Genomic DNA, 19924 nt, shown 5'->3' with positions numbered 1-19924 from the left:
TCAGGTTGTTGTGTCAGTAGAGTGATCTGTGGACTGGATACCCAAATGACACTGCATGCTGGGTAGGGAAGAACTGTGTAGCATGCAGAGAGACATTAGGAACAACTTGTATGGGAGAAGTACCTATATTACTATTAGCATGAAAATTACACAATATAAACAAACCAGGAAATATGAATTAATACCAGCTGTATATGTTTTATTTTGATTTGAGTTACTTATACATTTTTCCTGTAATTTCAGGTAAAACAGAGGTTAAGACCATTCTTGGAATTTTTAAATTGAGGTATGCTTTGGTTGATAAATCATTATGTAACAAATTTAAAGTATTTGCTTAATGAAAATTATGTAATACATGTTTTACAAAATACAGTGGAATGTGGTTCTAAATATACATAGACCATGGTATATACTAAATAATGCAAAATCCTTGATAGGTGTGTAACAAACTTTTAAAGTGCCTTTTGCAGATATAAAATATAAAATAGTTTGATGGAAAGGCCTTAATTGTGGGCAGTCCTTATACAATTTAATTCAAATAATTGTTTGAAAATGAAGTGAGGGAAAAGTTACCTCCTCCAAAGTACTTTATACAGTACTTCTTTATGACACAGCCCATGGGAACCATTCAAATGACTCATTTTAAATATGAAGAAGCCTTATGTTGAGGGATGTTTTAACAAATCTGTGTCATAATATTGCATTAAACCACAAAAATACAGCACTTAATGGTGCAAAATGACATTATTTAATTGGCCATAATGAGGCAAGAACTAAAAGAAAGTGAAAGAAATAAAGTAGTAATGATAACAGAAACCTTGATTTATTAAATGGGATCCATGAGAATATGATGTTATAATAGGGGCACCAGTATAGTGGAAGGTTTTTTTATTGTGGGGACCACTTTACTGATCAGCACTGCATGTTGGGATAAAGAACTTTCAAATGTCAACAATTGATGACAGTAAAACGCTATTTTCTTCTTTTTCTGAAAATTCACAAATCTGAGAGTTGGAGTATACTAAGAGCAGTTTCATCTGGTAGGCCAATTGTTTCAGGTTGTTAAAATTAGCATAATGCCATATTGAAAGATTTTTATTTAAACCCTTTGGCTAGAAACAATTTTCATGTGTTAAAAATACAAATAATTTTCTGGGAAAAAAACACAGCAAAATTAAACCTCCTAAAACGAATATTCTGGCTACAGAAGACATTGATGGCCTTTCTACAAACATCAAGCATGGTCATGATTTTGCTGCTTCAAGAAAGGTCCTGCATGATAATCTGGGTCCAGATTGACCAAATGAGGAAATATTAAATTTACTAAACATTTTTCTTGAAAAGACACTTTTTTGTGAAAAAAATTGTCTCCATAGAGGGGAAGAAGTTTTCTTTGGCTTATGCAAATATTTAATATGTAGTTTAATCAGAACAAGAAATATTTACCTAGGCCCAAAAGTTACCTTTTTATGTCAAGTATATTGATTAATATTTTTCATTTGGACCTATTGAAAAGAAGAAATAAATGAGTTTGTTGACTGGATGTATAACTGCCATTCATCATATTAAAATAAAAACTAAAATTAGCAAGGAGTATGTAGACTTCTTGGATGTATAAAGGAAATAACTTTGTATAGGAGAATAATCTGGATACTTGGGTTTATTTTAAAGAAACTGACACTTATCAGTTGTTACATAAAGTCTGTTTTCATCCATGTCATATATTCAGGTACATTGTTAAATTCCAGATTCTGAGGTTCCACCAGACTGGTTACAATGAATAAGACTTTCATGTGCTTCTTCATTACTTTTCACAGGATTGCTAGAAAGTAGTTAGAAAATCAGGGAACATGGGAAAATGAAACACAAGATGTGATTATGTTCATTGTTTATTTCAATAGATATTCAGCCTCAGTATCTAAGTATGCTAGAGAAAAGTTTAGTGATTTGCACACAAAAAATCCTGAAGTTTTGGAATAGTCAATTTGATTACAGCTTAACAAGGGAAGATAAGAATATAAAGGACATTTTAGTGACATTCAAACTACTGAGTGTTAACAAACCTGGTAGTTTATATGTGAATTTAATGCTTGTAAGCTGTGTGATTTTCTATTTCAGACACACTCAAAATCTTGAAAAATAGGTTGAAATTTTAAATTTAACATATTTCATATGATAGCACTAAACATTTATGTACAAAGTGTAGTAAAGATCATTTGAGATAGACTCGTATTGAGCATAACCTCTGTTGGTCAGCAGCTGATATGAGAAATATCAAGCAGTTCCTGGAAAAATCTTTTAGAGCTGAAATTAACTTGGAAATTCCACCTACACTATAACCTCATGCATTTTTATTTTATTATTTCATTTGTTTCATTCTTGTTGTTTTTTCAAGCCCTAATGTCCACTTCTTTTTAAAAAAATAAACTTTGTGCAGGATCAGCGATATAGGTCTGTCTTTTTTATCCCCATTCATTCACTATTTATCCCCATCCATTCACTATTTATCCCCACCCATCAGCCATTGAGCTAGTTTATATTTGCAAAGTGCAGTCCTAACCTATTGACAACAAGTCACCTCTTTCAGACATATTTGATCAGCAAAGTAAAACCTGACTTATTGGAGGGTCAAAGATAAATTTAGCTTTATTGCAGACATATAAAGGTACACAGGTCAACTTAAAGATGGATCACCTTATAGGTGAGTATATATGGTATGTGATCAAAAGAAATGGAAGAAATTTGTTCAGATATCATCCTACTGAGCCAGATTTCTTAGCCAACTGCTTTTGCATTGCTAGATAGATATCAGCCGGGTGAATGATCTTCTGGACCACTTTAGCATCTTGTATGCTTTTTAATTCAGATATGAGAAGACAATAATTGCAACCAGGTTTGTAAAATTTGTGGAATATTTAATTTTGTTTCTTCATGGATGATAAATTACCACGAAATTAAATTCACAAAAAAATGTTTTGCTCAGGTGGAGTGTTAATCATGTTAATTTAAATAGTGTGACCACACAAAATAATACTCTAAAGAAATTTTTTACTCTCAAACCATACAATTTGATTCCTTCAGATATCTTTTATTTTATAGTATTTATCTCTCCATATCAGAATTCCTTTTTCATAATAATATTTCCAAATACATTAAAAGGCCCTTTATTCTGTATATTCCAGATCTCTTTATCTTTGATTAACGTATGAAAATTGTCCCAAGATAGAAAATGTCACCTTGACAAGTGTACATCATATCTGAAAAACACTTGAAATATTCAGAATTCAGTCTGCATAAGCATTTATTTAAAACTTAAAGCTATTTTCTTAGAATCTTATATCAAACCCATTGTTTTTCTTGAGTCCGTGTTAGGGGGTAGTGAGACATAACACTCACCCTTCTGATGGTGGCTTTATCATCAACAGTTTGTTAAACTTTTATTGAAAGATTTTGTTTTGTATAGATTTCCTAAACTCTAGATAATCTCATCATACCCAAAATTAGTCATTCTGAAACTCAAACAATTCAATATATAATATGGCTTGATATCTCCTTTTACCTTGTGGTCAAGTTCACAGTCATAGAAAATTTTCATTCAAGTTTTGGAAGTTTTTTTGCACCTGATCAAAACCTCTGGACAAATTTTCTTCATACCAGGAATAAGTCATTATGACACTAAGACAATTCACATGCTGGCTTGCCCCTTTTAAATTGGTGTCAAGGTCACAATCCTGGAGAATCTGTATTAAGGATTTGGTAAAAGATTTTTCGTTGTTTATATGACTTAAACCTCATGATAGATTTTGTTGTACGTGGCATGAATCACTATGAATTTTAAACAATTCATCCTGTTTGCTTGCCAATTGATCATGGGGTCAAGGTGAGTCATTGAAAAAGTTTTTTTTTTTCAAGAATTATTTGCTTATATTTCCCAAAGCCTCTCATGGCCTTATTCATGCATTGATTTAAATCAATATGAACATGATACAAATCATTCTGCAAAATGCCCACCTGACCTTTGACCTTGGGGTGATGGTCACAGTCCTAGATTATTTTTCTTTGATTTGGTTCAAGGCGAATCACCAAATCATTAGGAAGCCAGAAACTATTAATTCTGCTGCATGCTTGTTCAATATTATGATCTTTTGTCAAGTTCACACATTTTCAGCAATATTTTGATCATAGGCTTGACACAAACACCATGACATTATTGTTCTAAATGGAACCTTTACTTAACTGAATTTTTTATAAAATATTTTTCAGTAATCCGAAGCTTGAGCTGATGCAAGTCAGTACAAATTGTTCACATCTTGGTGAAAACTCAACTTTGTTGTAACCGCTCCAGTGGTCTAGTAGTTAGAGCATCCCCCTCAGATGCAGGAGGTTGTAGGTTCAAATCCCGACTGAGTCATACCAAAGACTTATAAAAATTTAAAATTATGTACGTCCTCGTGCATGAATTTTTCAAATCCAAAAGACACTGTATTTCTGATAATTTGTAATATATTTAAAATAAGGATTGACCATTTTTTAAAATGTTGCTGATGTTTTAGACTTATTATCTTAGGAGGTGATGACAGTTCTTATACTGGTGTGCCCCTTTTACCTTGGGATCAAGGTCACAACATCAAATATTTTGCCAGTGATGTTTAATTAATGTGAGGGAACCATTATACAACATTTTCCTATCTGTAGAAACATATCATATTTGAAGTTTTTGTGTCAGGTACACCATAAAAAAACCACCCAAAGAGAAAATTTTCATCATCGACTTGGGGATCCATGCCTGCTTTGAAAAGGATGGAAGTTGCATCATTGACATCTTAGTAATGAAAGGAACAGAAATACCCCAGCCCCTCTGTGATATGTCTGTAGCACTGGGATCAGGTACTTTTTTAATTTGTTAAAACATTTTTTTTATCCCAGTTCAAAGTGTTTGATCAAAATTTCTATTTTGTACAGAATGAGAAATTTTATCTTTGAAGCAAAAATTGATTGAAGAATGATTGATGATTGAACAGAAAATGAACATAAATGAAATATGAATACAAATGGAGAACTCAAATGCAAATGTAGAATGCAAAACAATAAATGAATAATAAATCTAGTGCAAACATTTTTTCTGAAGGCTTATAAATATCCATAAAACAGCTATGCCAGTACACATTCTCTGAAAATGGGTTTATTTTAAAACAAACAAAAATGGTCCTTTTCTTTTCTACATATTACATACCACATTGCAATGTACATGTAATAGCAAGACTAGTTGTGTTTGTCATTTGAGCTTTTAGCTTTTACCATGTTCACAAACCAAGTTTGTCTTAGAAAAGAGAATTACATTTTTTACTTTTAATTTGTTTGAAAGACTTGGATTTTGGAACCCTTAATTGGGTGTTATTTAACATGAAAATAAAATAAGTCAACAAATGCTCAAAAAATGTACATAAATTACAGATGTTAGAATTTGTGAGTGCATGATATAACAAGTTTTTTCATTCAAAGCATTTTGGTTCAGGATCCCATGTATGTGAGTTTGTGTGTGTGTGTCTGTGTGTATATTTGTGTGTGCACATGGGTTTGTGTGTGTGTGTGTGTGAGAGAGAGAGAGGGAGAGAGTTGTTATATGCTAAACAGAACACTTAATTACATTTACTGTTCACACAAGCTGCAGATTAGTTTTCATAAATATTTATAGTGTATATGGAAAGTAATAAAAATGTTGTTGGTCTGAGATAATTTGCTTTTTTAAACAAATGAAAATAGACATATAAGAAATATTTGAATAAAATCAGAATTCAGCACAACATGGTAACCACATATCACCTTAAGAGAGAGAAAGTTGTTCATAGACATTTAAACCAACACATGTACTTGCTGTTAATGCTGCAATTAGAAATCTACCATTTTGTTATGATGGTTGATGCTATATATTTCTTCATTTCTGTTACATTAAATACAGGAAATTCTTCAACCTTTAATGTAAATTAGGTGGGGCAGAACAGATGGAACACAACTATGTTTTATTTCAGCTAAGGTTCACATGAAAATGTCAAACTTTGTGGATGAATAATACAAGCACATTGTCCAAACTGCCATGTGAAAGATCCACTTTTTGATCATTCTCCTTGATGATTTTTATTGTATGTTTCATGTGATTTTTCTTATTTCAAAATGAAAATGCACACCCCAGGCACAGAGAAGCTGGAAGTAATGGCTTTTGTTACAAGGACAGAGTGTGAGTTTATTTCGCCCCACATATGAGAGGCCCAAAAAGGTCACCGCTTGTATAAGGCCACCTTCCTAACACAAATATATTATATTTTAATGATTTTGTCCTCCCATAAAAAAGACTAGCTAATTGATAAGACCACTTTTTTGCTGTAGAAGAGATGGAACTCTGAATTGATTCATTCCATCAAATAAAGTGCACATTTAATATCAGTAATATAATTACTGTTGCTATTGTATTGCTGGTAGTTTTCTGGGTAGAAAATACCTTGACCACATGACAAGAGTTCATTTTGCCATTAGTGTGAACTAGATGACTGCTTCTGGTCAACCCAACAAATAGCTTTCCCATATGCAATGTCCTTCCATCTTTTCCAGATGCAGCCATTAAGATCTGCTTGAATTCAGCATCATAGAGAAATGGCTTCACTTGATGTTTTTCATTTAGTTTGAGTTTTCTTTTTATGTGCATTATTTTTATCATGATGGAATTACCCTAAATCAAGAATTTATTTTTGCTTGAATTGAGTTCTTTTGAGGGCAGTTAGCATTTAATTCTGGTTGTGTTTGGTATGGCCTTGCATTTAGGTTCTTACTTTCACAGGGGTTTAAGTTTAACTGTTATTGTTGAGATTTATTTATAGCTTAGGTAGGTATGTAGTAGATATCATATCCTTGCCAAATTTGGTCTGCAAACTCGTATTGATTCAGTATATTGTTTTATTAAGTAATGAATCTGTTATATTTCACACTTTCTCCTAATGTGACTTGTGCTATTTTTATTTTGGAAAAGCAGGTTGAATGCCAGTTTTTTCCTTTATGTGGTGTGTTTATTTATTGACCACTATTCATTCTCAGCTGTGCATTGTTTGCATTTAGCATTAAAACATATGTGTATGTTTCAATTCTCTGACACATTTCCTAGGAAAGGCAAGCTCTTGCTGTTTCCTCCTTGTTTTCCTCAGAATAAAATTGGAATTTTCATTTTCTGGGCCCCTTGGGTCTCAGGGATGAATTACTTTAATTTCTTTGGAGACTCTAGGGTTAGAGTGCCAAATTCTAAAGGAGGTTACAAACAGGTGGAGAGTGAGTCATACCCTCCCATTAGGGAGAAGCCTCACTGGGCACTGAGAACTATATGCTGGTCAGTGATTAGTTAGGAAGGATCAGTACTTTCCCCATTATATGAAGACAGAGAACAAGTGATTGTGACTACAAAACGAAAAATGGGTTTTGCACAATAACTTTTGTTCTAGAGTAAATTCTGTGACCAAATTTTTGGATGGCTTGCACTTAGAACATTGAAGAAACATAGCCTTTGGGGTATCATGTCAATGGAGACACTCATGGTAATTCCTATAAGAAAAATTGTTTTATGCACAGTAATATTCAAGACTGGGCACCTTGACCAAAGGTCAAGGTCACTGAGATATAGAGGTCAATAATCTTCAGTCAACCATGCCCTACAAGTCTTTACATATATGAATATTAAAAACCTGGCATAAGGTACACTTCATGATATTCTTGATTTGTTTTCTTTTTCCTCTTTTTCTCATATGCAAATGTTTGCATTGCTATGCATGTAGAAAGAGTCATTTAAGCCATAGCTTTGAAAAATGGTAAAGACAGTGAAGATTGTGATAGGTTTCTTATTCAGTCAAAAATTACTTGAAATATGACAGGTTTACTGTGAGTAAGAACAATAAGTTGATCTGTTAAGAGACTTTGGAAAAAATCACCATGTCCTGTAAGACATGGTTGTTAGAATGATTATAGGGTAGTCAATTGTTTGACTATTTTCAAGGTTATCATCAAGAAAAGAAAGAAAGAAACAAATGTATTTGGAGAACATTAAACTCAGTTGTGGGTATGTGTGATGAAAAATGATATTGTAAAGAACACTAAGTGATTCCTTTTAACACAACAAATTTTATCTTTTATCCACTTAAATAAATGCACACCCAACTTGAGACTGACATAAAATTTGAAGTTAGTTGCTTACAAAATAATTATTCACTCCAATAGGTCTTTAATCAAATTGTTCATGAATAAATGATTGATGGGATTTTTTATTTGAAAACCAGAAGAAATGTTTTATTTCGGTTTTTATAATCACAAATGAAAGAAGTTGTAGTTTTGTTGGTAATATTTTATAATTTATTTTATATAGATCCTTTGAAGTAAGAGAAATATACTTTTTTGGGAAGAGTGGGGGGTTTCTATCACTCATGATGAACTGGAAGCATAGCCTTTGTTTCCATACTGCTGATGAAAAGTATTTGAATTTGTGCATTTGATTTTTAGTGATAAAATTTCAACAGTGTAAACAAAAGATATTTATCATTGGGGAATAGTGACAGAGGAAATATTTTCAGTCATATCATTTGTTGCCACTTAAATATCTCAAGAAATGGAAATATCAGCATTATGAAATGCATTTCCAATTTGCATTTCAAACAAATGGTAGTGATGAAAGAAAATTCAATATGCTATATTAGAATGCATTTCAAAGATCATGAGCCATGAGCAATCAGATGAGTCTTAAAAATGCAAATGTAAATGGGAAGAAAATGCAACACATATTGAAAGTAAAATGAATGCAATGTCAGATGCAAACTGAATGCAAATGAAGTATATATGAAATTTAAATTTTGTATATATAAGAAAACCTAATTCAGGGTCTGTATATGCTCTACCGCTTTTAAGCTGTCATGGAGGGTCATGAAACTTCACAAATCCATGTATTGTTATGAGAAAGTAATTGGTATATTTTTGACATTAATGCATTTTCTGTATATGCATCATGGTAAAGGTTTTCAGTAATTGTGATTGATTGTTTTCCTTTGTATCCATTTGGTAAGAAATCTTCGATACTCCTATACAGACATGTAATAAGCGATATACCATTACAACCAATTCTTTGGTCCACACTTATGGTCATGTCACTATATATAATCATAGTTTCTTGTTTATGTTCTCAGCTTGAATGATGCAGAAGAATGAATGTTTTAAAAGAATATGTTAAGTAATACAAAATCATAGTTTGTTCTCAGTGAAAGGAAAGAAGTAAATTGTTAGTATATTATTGGAAAGGAACTCAACCTGATTAAAATCAGATCTCCACAACTGTATGTGAAGATCTGATGGATACAAATAAGTGGTCATGTTCTGTTGACCTAATGGTTCACCAATCATATCACAGCCTTCAGACTTCATAAAGCATCACAACTCATTCAAATTACTAATGATAACTATCCCTAAAATGAATTTGCAATGCTTTATTTGATAGGCTCCTTAAAATGAATGGAATGAGAATTCTAAAGGTCACATAAACATGAACTTTTATTGGTGTTTCTCAGATCTCCATGTAGGGCTGTGGAGATCTGATTTAAATCAAATTGAATGGAGCTATAATTAATGCTTGGCCTGAAAGCAACAATGTGGATTACTTTACCTCATTAGGCAGACGTTTTTAACTGGCTTAGATAGAAACAAAAATCTATTACTGCTTCATTCTAACCACCAAATACATTAACCTTGTCTTGTCTTTTATATGTTTGCTTCAAGATGCAGCCAGGATGTAAGATTCACTTGACCCATCCAAGACTCACTATGTCCACCCATCTGTCCATCCATTTAAGCATTCACCTTTATTTTTACCTTTAGCAATTATTTCCAATATTTAGAGATGCCTTCCCTTTTTATTTTGAAGGAATCATTCCCATTTTTAATCTTAATGTATGCCATTATGAAAATTCACTTGTCAGATCCTGATTTTCCAATGGTATAAAATTGTAGATAGGTACATTTCATCTTAAATGCTGGTACCTGATTTTAAAACATTTGTGAAAGCATACTAAAGCACTTATATCACTGACACAGTTAAATATTGACCATATAAACTGCGCCAGCTTAATGCTTACACTCACCAGAGAAAATTTAGGAAAGCTCATGAAACAAAATTTGAATGATAAAGAAAATACTTCATTGTAAAAAAGTATGCTTCAGACATTCAAATCAAAGAATTAACAAAGGACAAATAACATGACTTTCTGGTCTTTTCTGAATAGGATTTTCTGTAGCACATGGTGGGAAAGAAAGCTAGGAAGCATGTTACAACTAAAAATCACTGTAAATCAGTGATGTTAAATGCTTAATATTAATTGTTGGGTACAAGTTTGAAGCATTCATACTTGTATGTTCAGATTGTTATTTTATTTTAATGCCTTGTTTCTTATTTGACATTATTATGGGTTCATATTTCTGCTATACCACTTCACCCATTGCCAATAAATTTGTACTGTGGGTGCAGCTTTGGAGTAGTATGTGATGTACACCAGAACTAGGTCGCTCTTACCAACTTTTGAAGATTTATAAAAATGGCTGAAAATTGTGCCTGAGCTTTAATTATATTTATTCGCTGATTGCCACCAAATTCAGGCTAAAGATGCATCATAAGATGGATGTATATTGTGCACCAAAAAGGGCAACTGTAATAGACTTTCCCGGATTTTTTCAAATTCACTGAATATTTTTGTCTAACCCTCTTGTCTGAGCAATAACTATTACACCTACTTATATCAAGGGACCCCGAGTGGCCGAGTGGTCTAAAGTGCTCTCCGTTATGGATCACTGCCATCTCACCTCTGCATGGGTTCAAGTCTAGGATACTGCCAATGTGGGTATGTGAGAAAGCTTGCCAGTAGCTTCTTGTGGGTCAGTGGTTCTTCCCGGGGTGTTCCCAAGTCCTTCCTCCACCATTAATATTGGCATAGCCTATCATATGCTGAAGGGTGGTATTAAACCCCACAACAACAATAACAACAACAATAACTACTTGCATCAAACTTGAGATGTAGTTACATCTTGGAATGAAACATGACTTGTGCATCAAAACTGGGTTACCAATTTTTCAGGATTTAAATAAAATTGGTGAAATTTTATATCTAAGGTTTAATCTCAGCACATATTCACTAACTGTCAATCAAATTTGCACTGAATATGTGTCATAGAATTAACATGTGTTGTGCACCAAAACAGGGCCACTAGTACCTACTTTCCACAACTTCTTTTGCTTGAAAACTGTGTCTAGTCTCCCTGTTGAAGCTGCTAAACACACCTGACATCAGGTTTCTCACTACCATCATGGTGGGTTCTCATTATTATTTTTTCTGCCTTGTTAGTTTTATGTGTTATCTGATGTTCTAAACATTTCTGAAGAAGAGTTTGATTGCTTTTTTTGTTGTAGTACAAACATGCATTTTCTTTGAAAATTTCCTGAATGAAAATGGTCCTGATCTGACATCAAATATGACTGCCACAATAAACATTTTTAAATCTTTTCAGTATTTCTCCCATTTGGATGGTTATATCAACATGGTATTTTCGTCAAGTCTTTTAATGGTGTCTGGTTTGTCTTAAATGATAATGGTGCCAATCTTACATCCAATATGGCTGTCACAGTGGTCAATTTGAATATATTATCACTGAAGATTGTAAGAAATGGTTTAACAAGTCAGCAATTGAAATGAGAAAATGGTCTTATCTTGAATTCCTGGAAATTCTTTTCAAACAGTAAAATGTTAGTCCCTTTGGGCAACTGTTTTTTTGGGGTTGCTTTTAATGGAACTTTTAACATGTTTTTTGCTATATCATGTTGAGGAAATAGGAGTGCCTTTCCCACAAATATACAGAAGGCAACTGACACGGATCGGTCTAGGCATGTATCCAACCTTTGACCCTTGGATTATTAGTCCAGTGCTCTAGCAACAGAGTTACTGCGTCTCTTTTAGAATAGCCGTTACACTTAATCTTAACTGATAACATCTTTACTGACCATCTGTTAATGATATTTAACAGAGTTTTAGTCTTTGAATGTTTTAGGTGTCTTACTGGCTTTTAAACTCTTGAGCATTTGCCTGTAACTGCATAACATAATAGTTTTCCTCAGTTAGGTGTCATGCAAGTTGGGTAATGATCAGAATTTGACTATACTCTATTTTAAAGAGTTACAGCATTTGATTCACTTAGAATAACAATGCATATAATATATTTTGAATACTATAATATGCACATAGTTAAATTGTCTGGTATCAACCAAATTTTCTGAAAAGCTTTATTGCCTGTGATTGAAAATGTGTTGAAGTAAATTTTTAAGAGGACATTTCTAGTTGATAGTTTGTGCTTTTTCATTGATGTTTGAAATGAATTATTTTACTGCCAATTCTTTTGTGCACATAGTATCATACTCCCAATTAATTTGTAGTTTTTGCAAAGTTGTAATTAGATTAAGAGCCTGTTATTTAGATTCAGTGGTACACATCAAATTCACCATGTGATTAGTTTATAGAAACAGTATCATGGAAATATGAAAATTTCTAGATCAGCAGTTTATTTGCATAGTTCATGCAGATATAATTTGACCAAAAATGCATAAGAAATTTGTAAATGCATTGAAAACAATTTGACTTTAAGCATCAAGTCCAAGTTGTGTGGATATTGCTCCTGATGTAAGCACAGTTGATATTGTTTAAGGGTGTATTCAATCAATATGAAATGTGTTATCAATTCAAGTTCCAGATTTTCTGTGCACATTTAAAAATGATTGCACTTGATCATTGTGAGAATGATTACTGAAATAGGACAAATCAAACACATCCTCAATAACATTGGCTATTATGCCATTTGATAATGTTTAGCACAGCGAATATATTCATATTAATGTTAATTTCTGTTGTTAGCTTTGAAAGCAAAGCTTGTTGAAAAATCAAACATTTGTCCTAGATTTGTACATGATTAATACTTCTTTTAAGTTTTGTAAATTTATCCAAGGATATATTCCTATAGTGCTTACATTTTTTCATTTATGTTGGCTTAATTCATTTTTGTATAAGTATGATCAGTATTGTCATAACATTGCAGATTTCTATGGGTGGCTGGGCAACCATGGACTTGCAGGGTTAATTCCTTCTGACAAGCAGTGGGGAGAAGCCATTGATCTGTTTTCTAAGCTTGTAGGACTGGACAAATACTACAAAGACCCTCCATGCTCCAAAAAGGAAGGATTATATGCACCAGCACACAGCGGATTTAAAAATGGTAATTCATTTTTGTCTACAGGAATAAAGAAAGTAACTGTGTGGTAGAAATTTGCCCAAAGCAGTCCCAGTAATTGTACCTTCCAGTATAGAAGTGTCATATATATATATATATATATATATATATATATATATATATATATATATATATATATATATATATATATATATATATATATATACACACCAGTGATGAAAGCATAAGTTGAAATATTCTATGACTGCAGAACTGACATTTATGGACTTTGTGGTTCTAATGCCAGATATTACTATCATTGATTGATAATAACTTCACAGAAATTTAGCTGACCATGCCTTATGGCCAGGTGAACAGATAGTGACTTGTTTACTAAATCTGAAAAGTTTCATTGTGAAAATCCTTCAAGTTAGTTGCCTGGACAATTTCAAACTGTCAGGGACAGATATAAAAAAAACTGAAATAGAAAATTTAAATTAGTAACACTGCCTGTGATTATCCATTGTTGGACATTGTAAATTTAGAGAAAAAGAGACTTAGGACACTATTTCTCCTGTATAAATTTGTTAAGTGGAACAAACTTGTATCACCTATTTGGTCATAGGTAAGACTAATAAATAGCCATATCTGTATATCTTCAAAAATGAAAAATAAATTTTATTGGTTAAATGAACATTTTAAAGTATTACCCTGCATCCAAAGTATGTTGTCCATGATGTATTCATCATTGTCATCTATGTTTGCTGTAATAAACTTCTCAAAATCACTGGACCATTTTAAAATAACACATATCATCATGGTATAAAGGGCTTTAAAGTTTTATACAAATGATGCTAATTAGCAACCATTACTAAAAGTAAAAAAACCTTTAAATGACTACTTCTCATAAATCTTTTTACAGAATTTAATAAAGTGGTACAGAAAACATCATATCATAATTATTTTTTTTGTTTTCTAAAAATCATGCTGATCAATCTTTAGTAATTGCTGCTGTTATTAACTCACCTAGCAATGAAGCCTTGAAAGCTAATTGTAAGGTCCATCATGCATCCACTTTGAGATATAGCTACCATTATTAAAAATAGAGAAACATCATTATAAGTACTGAATAAAATCTATGACCTCTATATTGGAGAGTGGAAAATAATGACCCAGTTACTTTAAATAGCAGATTTCGGCCAGAGCATTAACAGCAACCATGTGATCTGATGTAATGGTCATTCACAGCAATGAATATAGTATCTTATAGGGGTTTTTCCTTGAAGGTGGCACAAAGAAAATGTGCTCAAAATGGCTGATGTTTACAGCAGGCATCAAAAGATGCTTCCATAAGAATGGTATAGAATTGTCAAAAATCACTTGTATGCAAATGGAGTAGAGGCGTCTAAAGGTGCTTGTATGCGAATGGAGTAGGGGCGTCCAAAGGCGCTTGTATGCGAATGGAGTAGAGGCATCAAATGGCGCTTGCATGAGGTAAAGGGTTAATATCCTGAGCAAGTAATTTGAACAAGTAATGAACTCGATAGATGACTGTCTGTGTAAGTTCAGAAGTGGAGATGAGATTACAGCTGTGTGAGAGAACAATAAGAAAAACTAAAGTTAGGTGAACATTTTTTCTTACTTTTGGGGTGTAAACTTATATGTGGCATTCTTTGACTGGATGTTTATTAACTGTTCCCTATTCTATAACTGATTTCCACAAGTTATGATGGACATATTTGTACATGGTTGAGCCATTAAAGAATAGAGTATTTTTTTAGACAGAATTAAACTGTTTCTTTAAAAAGAAAAGAAAATACAGATGAAATAAAGAATGTAAGGTAATATGTAATTTTACCTTTATTTGCACCTTTAAGTGCACGTATGATAAAATTGCATAAGTGACATGGTGCTTATCATAAAGTTCAGACATCAACAACCATCTTTAGTTCTTTTGGTCATAGAGTGATGGACCTCATGTGATGGCCATTTGTCTGTCATCCATTATCCAATGTCCATCATTTGTTGTCTGTCTGTTAGCCTAGGTTTGTTTTCATTGCTCCTCCTAAACAACTTGGAGGATTGCCTTGAAATATTAAACACTTCTTCATCCTAAGCTCTAGTTGTTCCTGATGGAAAATGGTACTACTCATCCAGTATGGCCACACAGTTTTCACCAGAATGTCTAGTTGGTACTAAATGAAAGTGGTTGACTTGGACATCAGGTAAAGTCATCACAGTGACTTTCTTGAAAAACATTCTTATTATGTTCAGTTCTGACATTTGATATGGTCACCATGGGAGTCATCTTGAAATTCTTGTTATCACTAATCTTCAGATGTCTACTTGGCACTAAATGAAAATGGTTCAGTTAGAAATAAGTTTAGATGTCACAGAAGCCTTCTTGAAAATCTTGTTACTGCCACTGCATCTAAATGAGTAAACATATCATGGGATTATCACTAAAAGACTTGTGACGTTGTCCAGTTGGTCCTATATAAAAATAATGCAATCTGATGTCCCATGTGGATGCAGTGGTGTCTATCTTGAAAATCTTGTTATTGCAATTCTTCCTGAACAGAATGTTATACATCCTGGGATTTCCATTGGAAGAGTCCTTATGGTATCTAGATGATTTTAAGGGAAATTTGTATCAATCTGGTGTCCATGGTGGCTGTCTTAAAAGTCTTGTTTTTCCAACTTCTCGTGAATGGATGTATTTTTCAAGATGTATTTTTGCTTATGTGAAGACTTCCAATGGTGTCAAGTTGGTCTTAAATGCCAATCGTGGCAATCAGATATCCAATATGGCTGGAAAACGGTAGCTATCTTGAAAATCTTATGGCTATTTCAGCTAGATGGAAAGTCATTGTGTTTTGCCATAAGACTTCTTATAATGTCTAGTTGGTATTAAAGGGAATAGGTGCCAATCTGGCATCAAGTATGACCACTTTGGCAGCTATCTGGAAAATCTTCTTGTCTTCTTCTAATTTGAAGATCTTTTTGATTTGTTGTTTTCACCACAAGACTAGTTATAATGTCTAGTTTGTGCTGCATGAAAATTGTGCTGATTTGACCTCAGATATGGCTGCCACAATGAAAATATTGGCCCATTGTCCTTTCAAGGACTTATATTGGGCCCAGTGTTGAAGAGCCCATCAGTCAGTGTTTGGGGATAAATGTATGGTAAATCAGTATTTTGGATTCATGCAGAATAGTGGAGATTCAGTGTATGTAGCTGGACTTTTTTTCTCATTTTATTTGTATCAAAATCTATTCAGAATTTGCATGCATGTTAACAGACAGAAACAATAAACCCACTGGAGTTGACCTTTATGCTGAATATTTATCCATGTTTTGACCCTTTTTGTACTCCTGTCATTGCTATGGAAGAAGCATATGATGTTCTTCATGTTACCTATGGGAAAATTCAGGTTTTACCATTTCAGACAAAATGTTATGGAATTAGCCCTATTTGACTTGGAATCTTGCCTTCCTGTTGAATCATATTGGTGGTAGCATCTGTCTTATATAGACATATTTTTAGTTCCTTTTAAGCATTACAGTCTACATGCAAACTATTTTAAATAACATTCATCACCAAGACTATGAGTACAATGATGACTGTTCTTTTCTTTATTTCCAGAGTGCCCAGTTGTCAGCAACTTGCCAGTGATACCACAGTCTGTAGTGTGTAATTTGCCCAACTATTGTACAGGTCTGGACTGCTGTGTAGAGCTTGACTGGCTGAAGCGTTCAGTCCATGTCTATTTTCACATAGACACATGTCATTATGTTGTCAGAGGAGGAATCGAAAAGTTTACCTTTGAGGAGAATATTTTGGATTATAAATGGGGTAATTATCTCTGTTTCTTTATTTATTTCTTATTTTTCTCTTCAAAAACATTACCTGATCACATTAACATAAGGAAGTTGCTCTCTACTACCTCCAAATCCAGCCCTACTCAAAAGACTCCCGATTCAGCCTTTATAAAAAAAAATGTCTTTCCAGCTGTGTAGATCATATAGACAAAGGGAAGTAGCTCTTAGCGATTTAGTCTTTTTGTCTCAGCTAGGTGGCCACCCATATCCTAGATGTAACCAGTTTAAACTTTCACTTCCAAATGTGAATTGTGACTTGAAAAAAAATATCCATTGCAATTTACATTTAATTTTGAACATCCATCAATTGTTTTCCACTGGTATTGCATTTTTTCTGGTGAATTTATTTTTATTTATGCAATTTGTTACTAGTTATTGTCCATGTGATAATTTGTCATTGTTAACATTTGTCACCACTGTGTTATAATGCACATGTTTGCTTTTTTTCTTCTCTCTTTGATTACAGAATTGTCATTAAAGTGCTTTTTGTTGTTGTTGTTGTAGGGTTTAATGCCATTTTTCAGCACATGATAGGCTATACATGGCGGCCAGTATTAATGGTGGAGGAAGAACCTGGGAAAACCTCAGAAAGAACCACCGACCCATGAGAAGCTACTGGCAAGCTTTCTCACATACCCACATTGGCCAAATCCAAGATTCAAACCAATGCAGACAGAGGTGAGATGGCAGTGATCCGTAATGGAGAGCACTTTAAACCACTCGACCACTCAGGGACCCTTCATTAAAGTGCAGTTTCTTTAAAGTCATGAAAGACATGAGACCAACTGGCCTACAGAAAATACTCATCCACGTACTCTTTCAGCATGTATTCACTATGGGAAAAAGATGTTTGGTCCAACATCCTAATAAAGCAATTGAAGGACTGCAAAAAAGGGCACACTCTACATTTTCCCACACTTAAAGTATTAGGCCTTCATCTAAATTCGGAATTGTTGACCATTTTTATGGGGGATGTTGAGAAGTTGTCCCTACCTCTTATAAAACTAACATAAACATTGCTTCACACAACGATAATCTCTTTTGTCAGAATGTCAACATGTGAGTTTGACAAAGCTTGGACCATTTTTAACCAATATTGTCAACCCAATGGCATAATCCCTATTCCTGCCTGTGTATGGAATTAGGAGCATTGAAGTTGGACATGTAGGTTTCCCCTCCAACTTTGCCATCCAGAGTGGCATGCAAGTTTTGTCCTTGCAGCTGACCAACTGGTCCAGTCATTTGGACAATCAATGTATGGTTTCAGAGGTCATGAATTTGTCATCATGGCCTAACAAACAGCACATTACTAAACAGTTTCTGCACCAGTGGTGTCCTGTGCCAAGTATCTTTGGAGATTCCTAATGACCCCAATCACAGCTTAAGAAGCATGGGTCACCAGTATTCTATCCATGTCTGGAGAAATTCCTTCTCTATGCTTGATTCTTGTCAGGGATGACTTGCTCAAAAAAGGAGTCCAGGTCTTGGAGTGTGGAGAGGACTCCTTCAATTAGATGGCCCTCAACTTCAAAAGCTTATGAGGTGAAGTGGTGAGTTGTCAATGGCTGGTGTCATTAATGACATGACACCACTTTAAGCCTCCATTTGCCAACTGGCCAGCTCCTTTCTTTTCCTCTTTGAAGACAATAAGCTAGACTCTGTCACAATCAAGGGATACCATTCAATGATATCAGACACATGGAAGATATAGTATTGGCCACAATAAGGACCGTTCCATCTTTTCCAAATCTGACATGTTGAGGTCATGCTCCCTCACTTTGTTCCCAAACTGGAACCTCTCCCACGTCTTGATATGGCATAACTTGTCTAGGTGCAGGCCCTTGTCTTTAATCTTACTAAAGCTGAATCAGTTATCATGCAAGACTTGCTTCCTGATAGCACTACCTTTGGTTTGTGGGGTGAGAGATCTGCATGTGCTGTCTGTGGATCCAAATTACATGCCTTTCCATTCCAACCTTCTTAGACTTATTAATAATGCAACCTGGTGTTTTGTTTGTGAAAACAGGTTACCATCAATAGGTACCCAGCAAATAACTATACTCTTTCTCTTCTCTTGATTGATTGTCTGAAAGTGGTGAAAATGAAGGATTTGGTATGTGCCCACATATTCTGTCAGAAGTGTAGGGACAACAGTCACAGCATCCATTTGAAAGCTTTGTTCCTACTGGTTAAGGTAGCAAAGCAAGACATAAACCAGTAAGTGCTGATCACTGAAGTAAATGGAGGTTGTTAGATCTGTGTACTCAGAACTACCACATAAGATCATTTAACTGATGAAATATGAGGAATTTCCATGAGCCTAGTTTTCAAACATAATGTCTCATTTTAAGATGCAGTGGAGACAGTTGGCTGGCATGCCCAGACCAATTTATGCCATTTCGTTTTGAGCTGAATCTTGTTGGACAACTAGTAGTTGTTCAGACAGTTATCACACACCATTTAAGACAGCACAGCCTCACTTCTGGTCATTTTGTGTTGCAACTCTCACTGGATTTACCATAGAAACTTTTGAATATAAGGCAATTGCCAGGTGTGGGTTCCCACAGCAATTGCTCTTAGACATGTATAAACACTTAATTTTCAGTTGTGCTTATTTCACATTAGGAGAAGTTCATCCTTTCAGTGGAGCAATCATCATGCTAGTACAAGGTGATGAGGATACAGTTTGGATCATATGCATATTCTCCTCTTCTTGCCTATTCTCCTAATGTTAATTGGATTGAGTATTGTTTTCAGTGCA

General features: G+C 33.9%; 1 protein-coding gene across 1 annotated transcript in view; it reads left to right on the top strand.

Moving 5' to 3' along the window:
• LOC149805050 (uncharacterized) overlaps positions 1-19924 on the top strand; it is an 85114-nt gene that overhangs the window by 56557 nt on the left and 8633 nt on the right. The window contains exons 17-21 of the mRNA XM_089933457.1: positions 244-286; positions 4727-4887; positions 13150-13326; positions 16928-17137; positions 18617-18713. Coding sequence (XP_089789583.1) covers positions 244-286; positions 4727-4887; positions 13150-13326; positions 16928-17137; positions 18617-18713 — 688 coding nt within the window. The remainder of the gene's footprint in view (positions 1-243; positions 287-4726; positions 4888-13149; positions 13327-16927; positions 17138-18616; positions 18714-19924) is intronic.

The sequence above is a fragment of the Sinohyriopsis cumingii genome, chromosome 2 (assembly GCF_028554795.1).
Source record: "Sinohyriopsis cumingii isolate HCF-2022 chromosome 2, ASM2855479v2, whole genome shotgun sequence".
Taxonomy (NCBI): domain Eukaryota; kingdom Metazoa; phylum Mollusca; class Bivalvia; order Unionida; family Unionidae; genus Sinohyriopsis; species Sinohyriopsis cumingii.
Note: the sequence above shows the minus strand (reverse complement) of the source record. Positions and strands in the feature narration are given on the sequence as shown.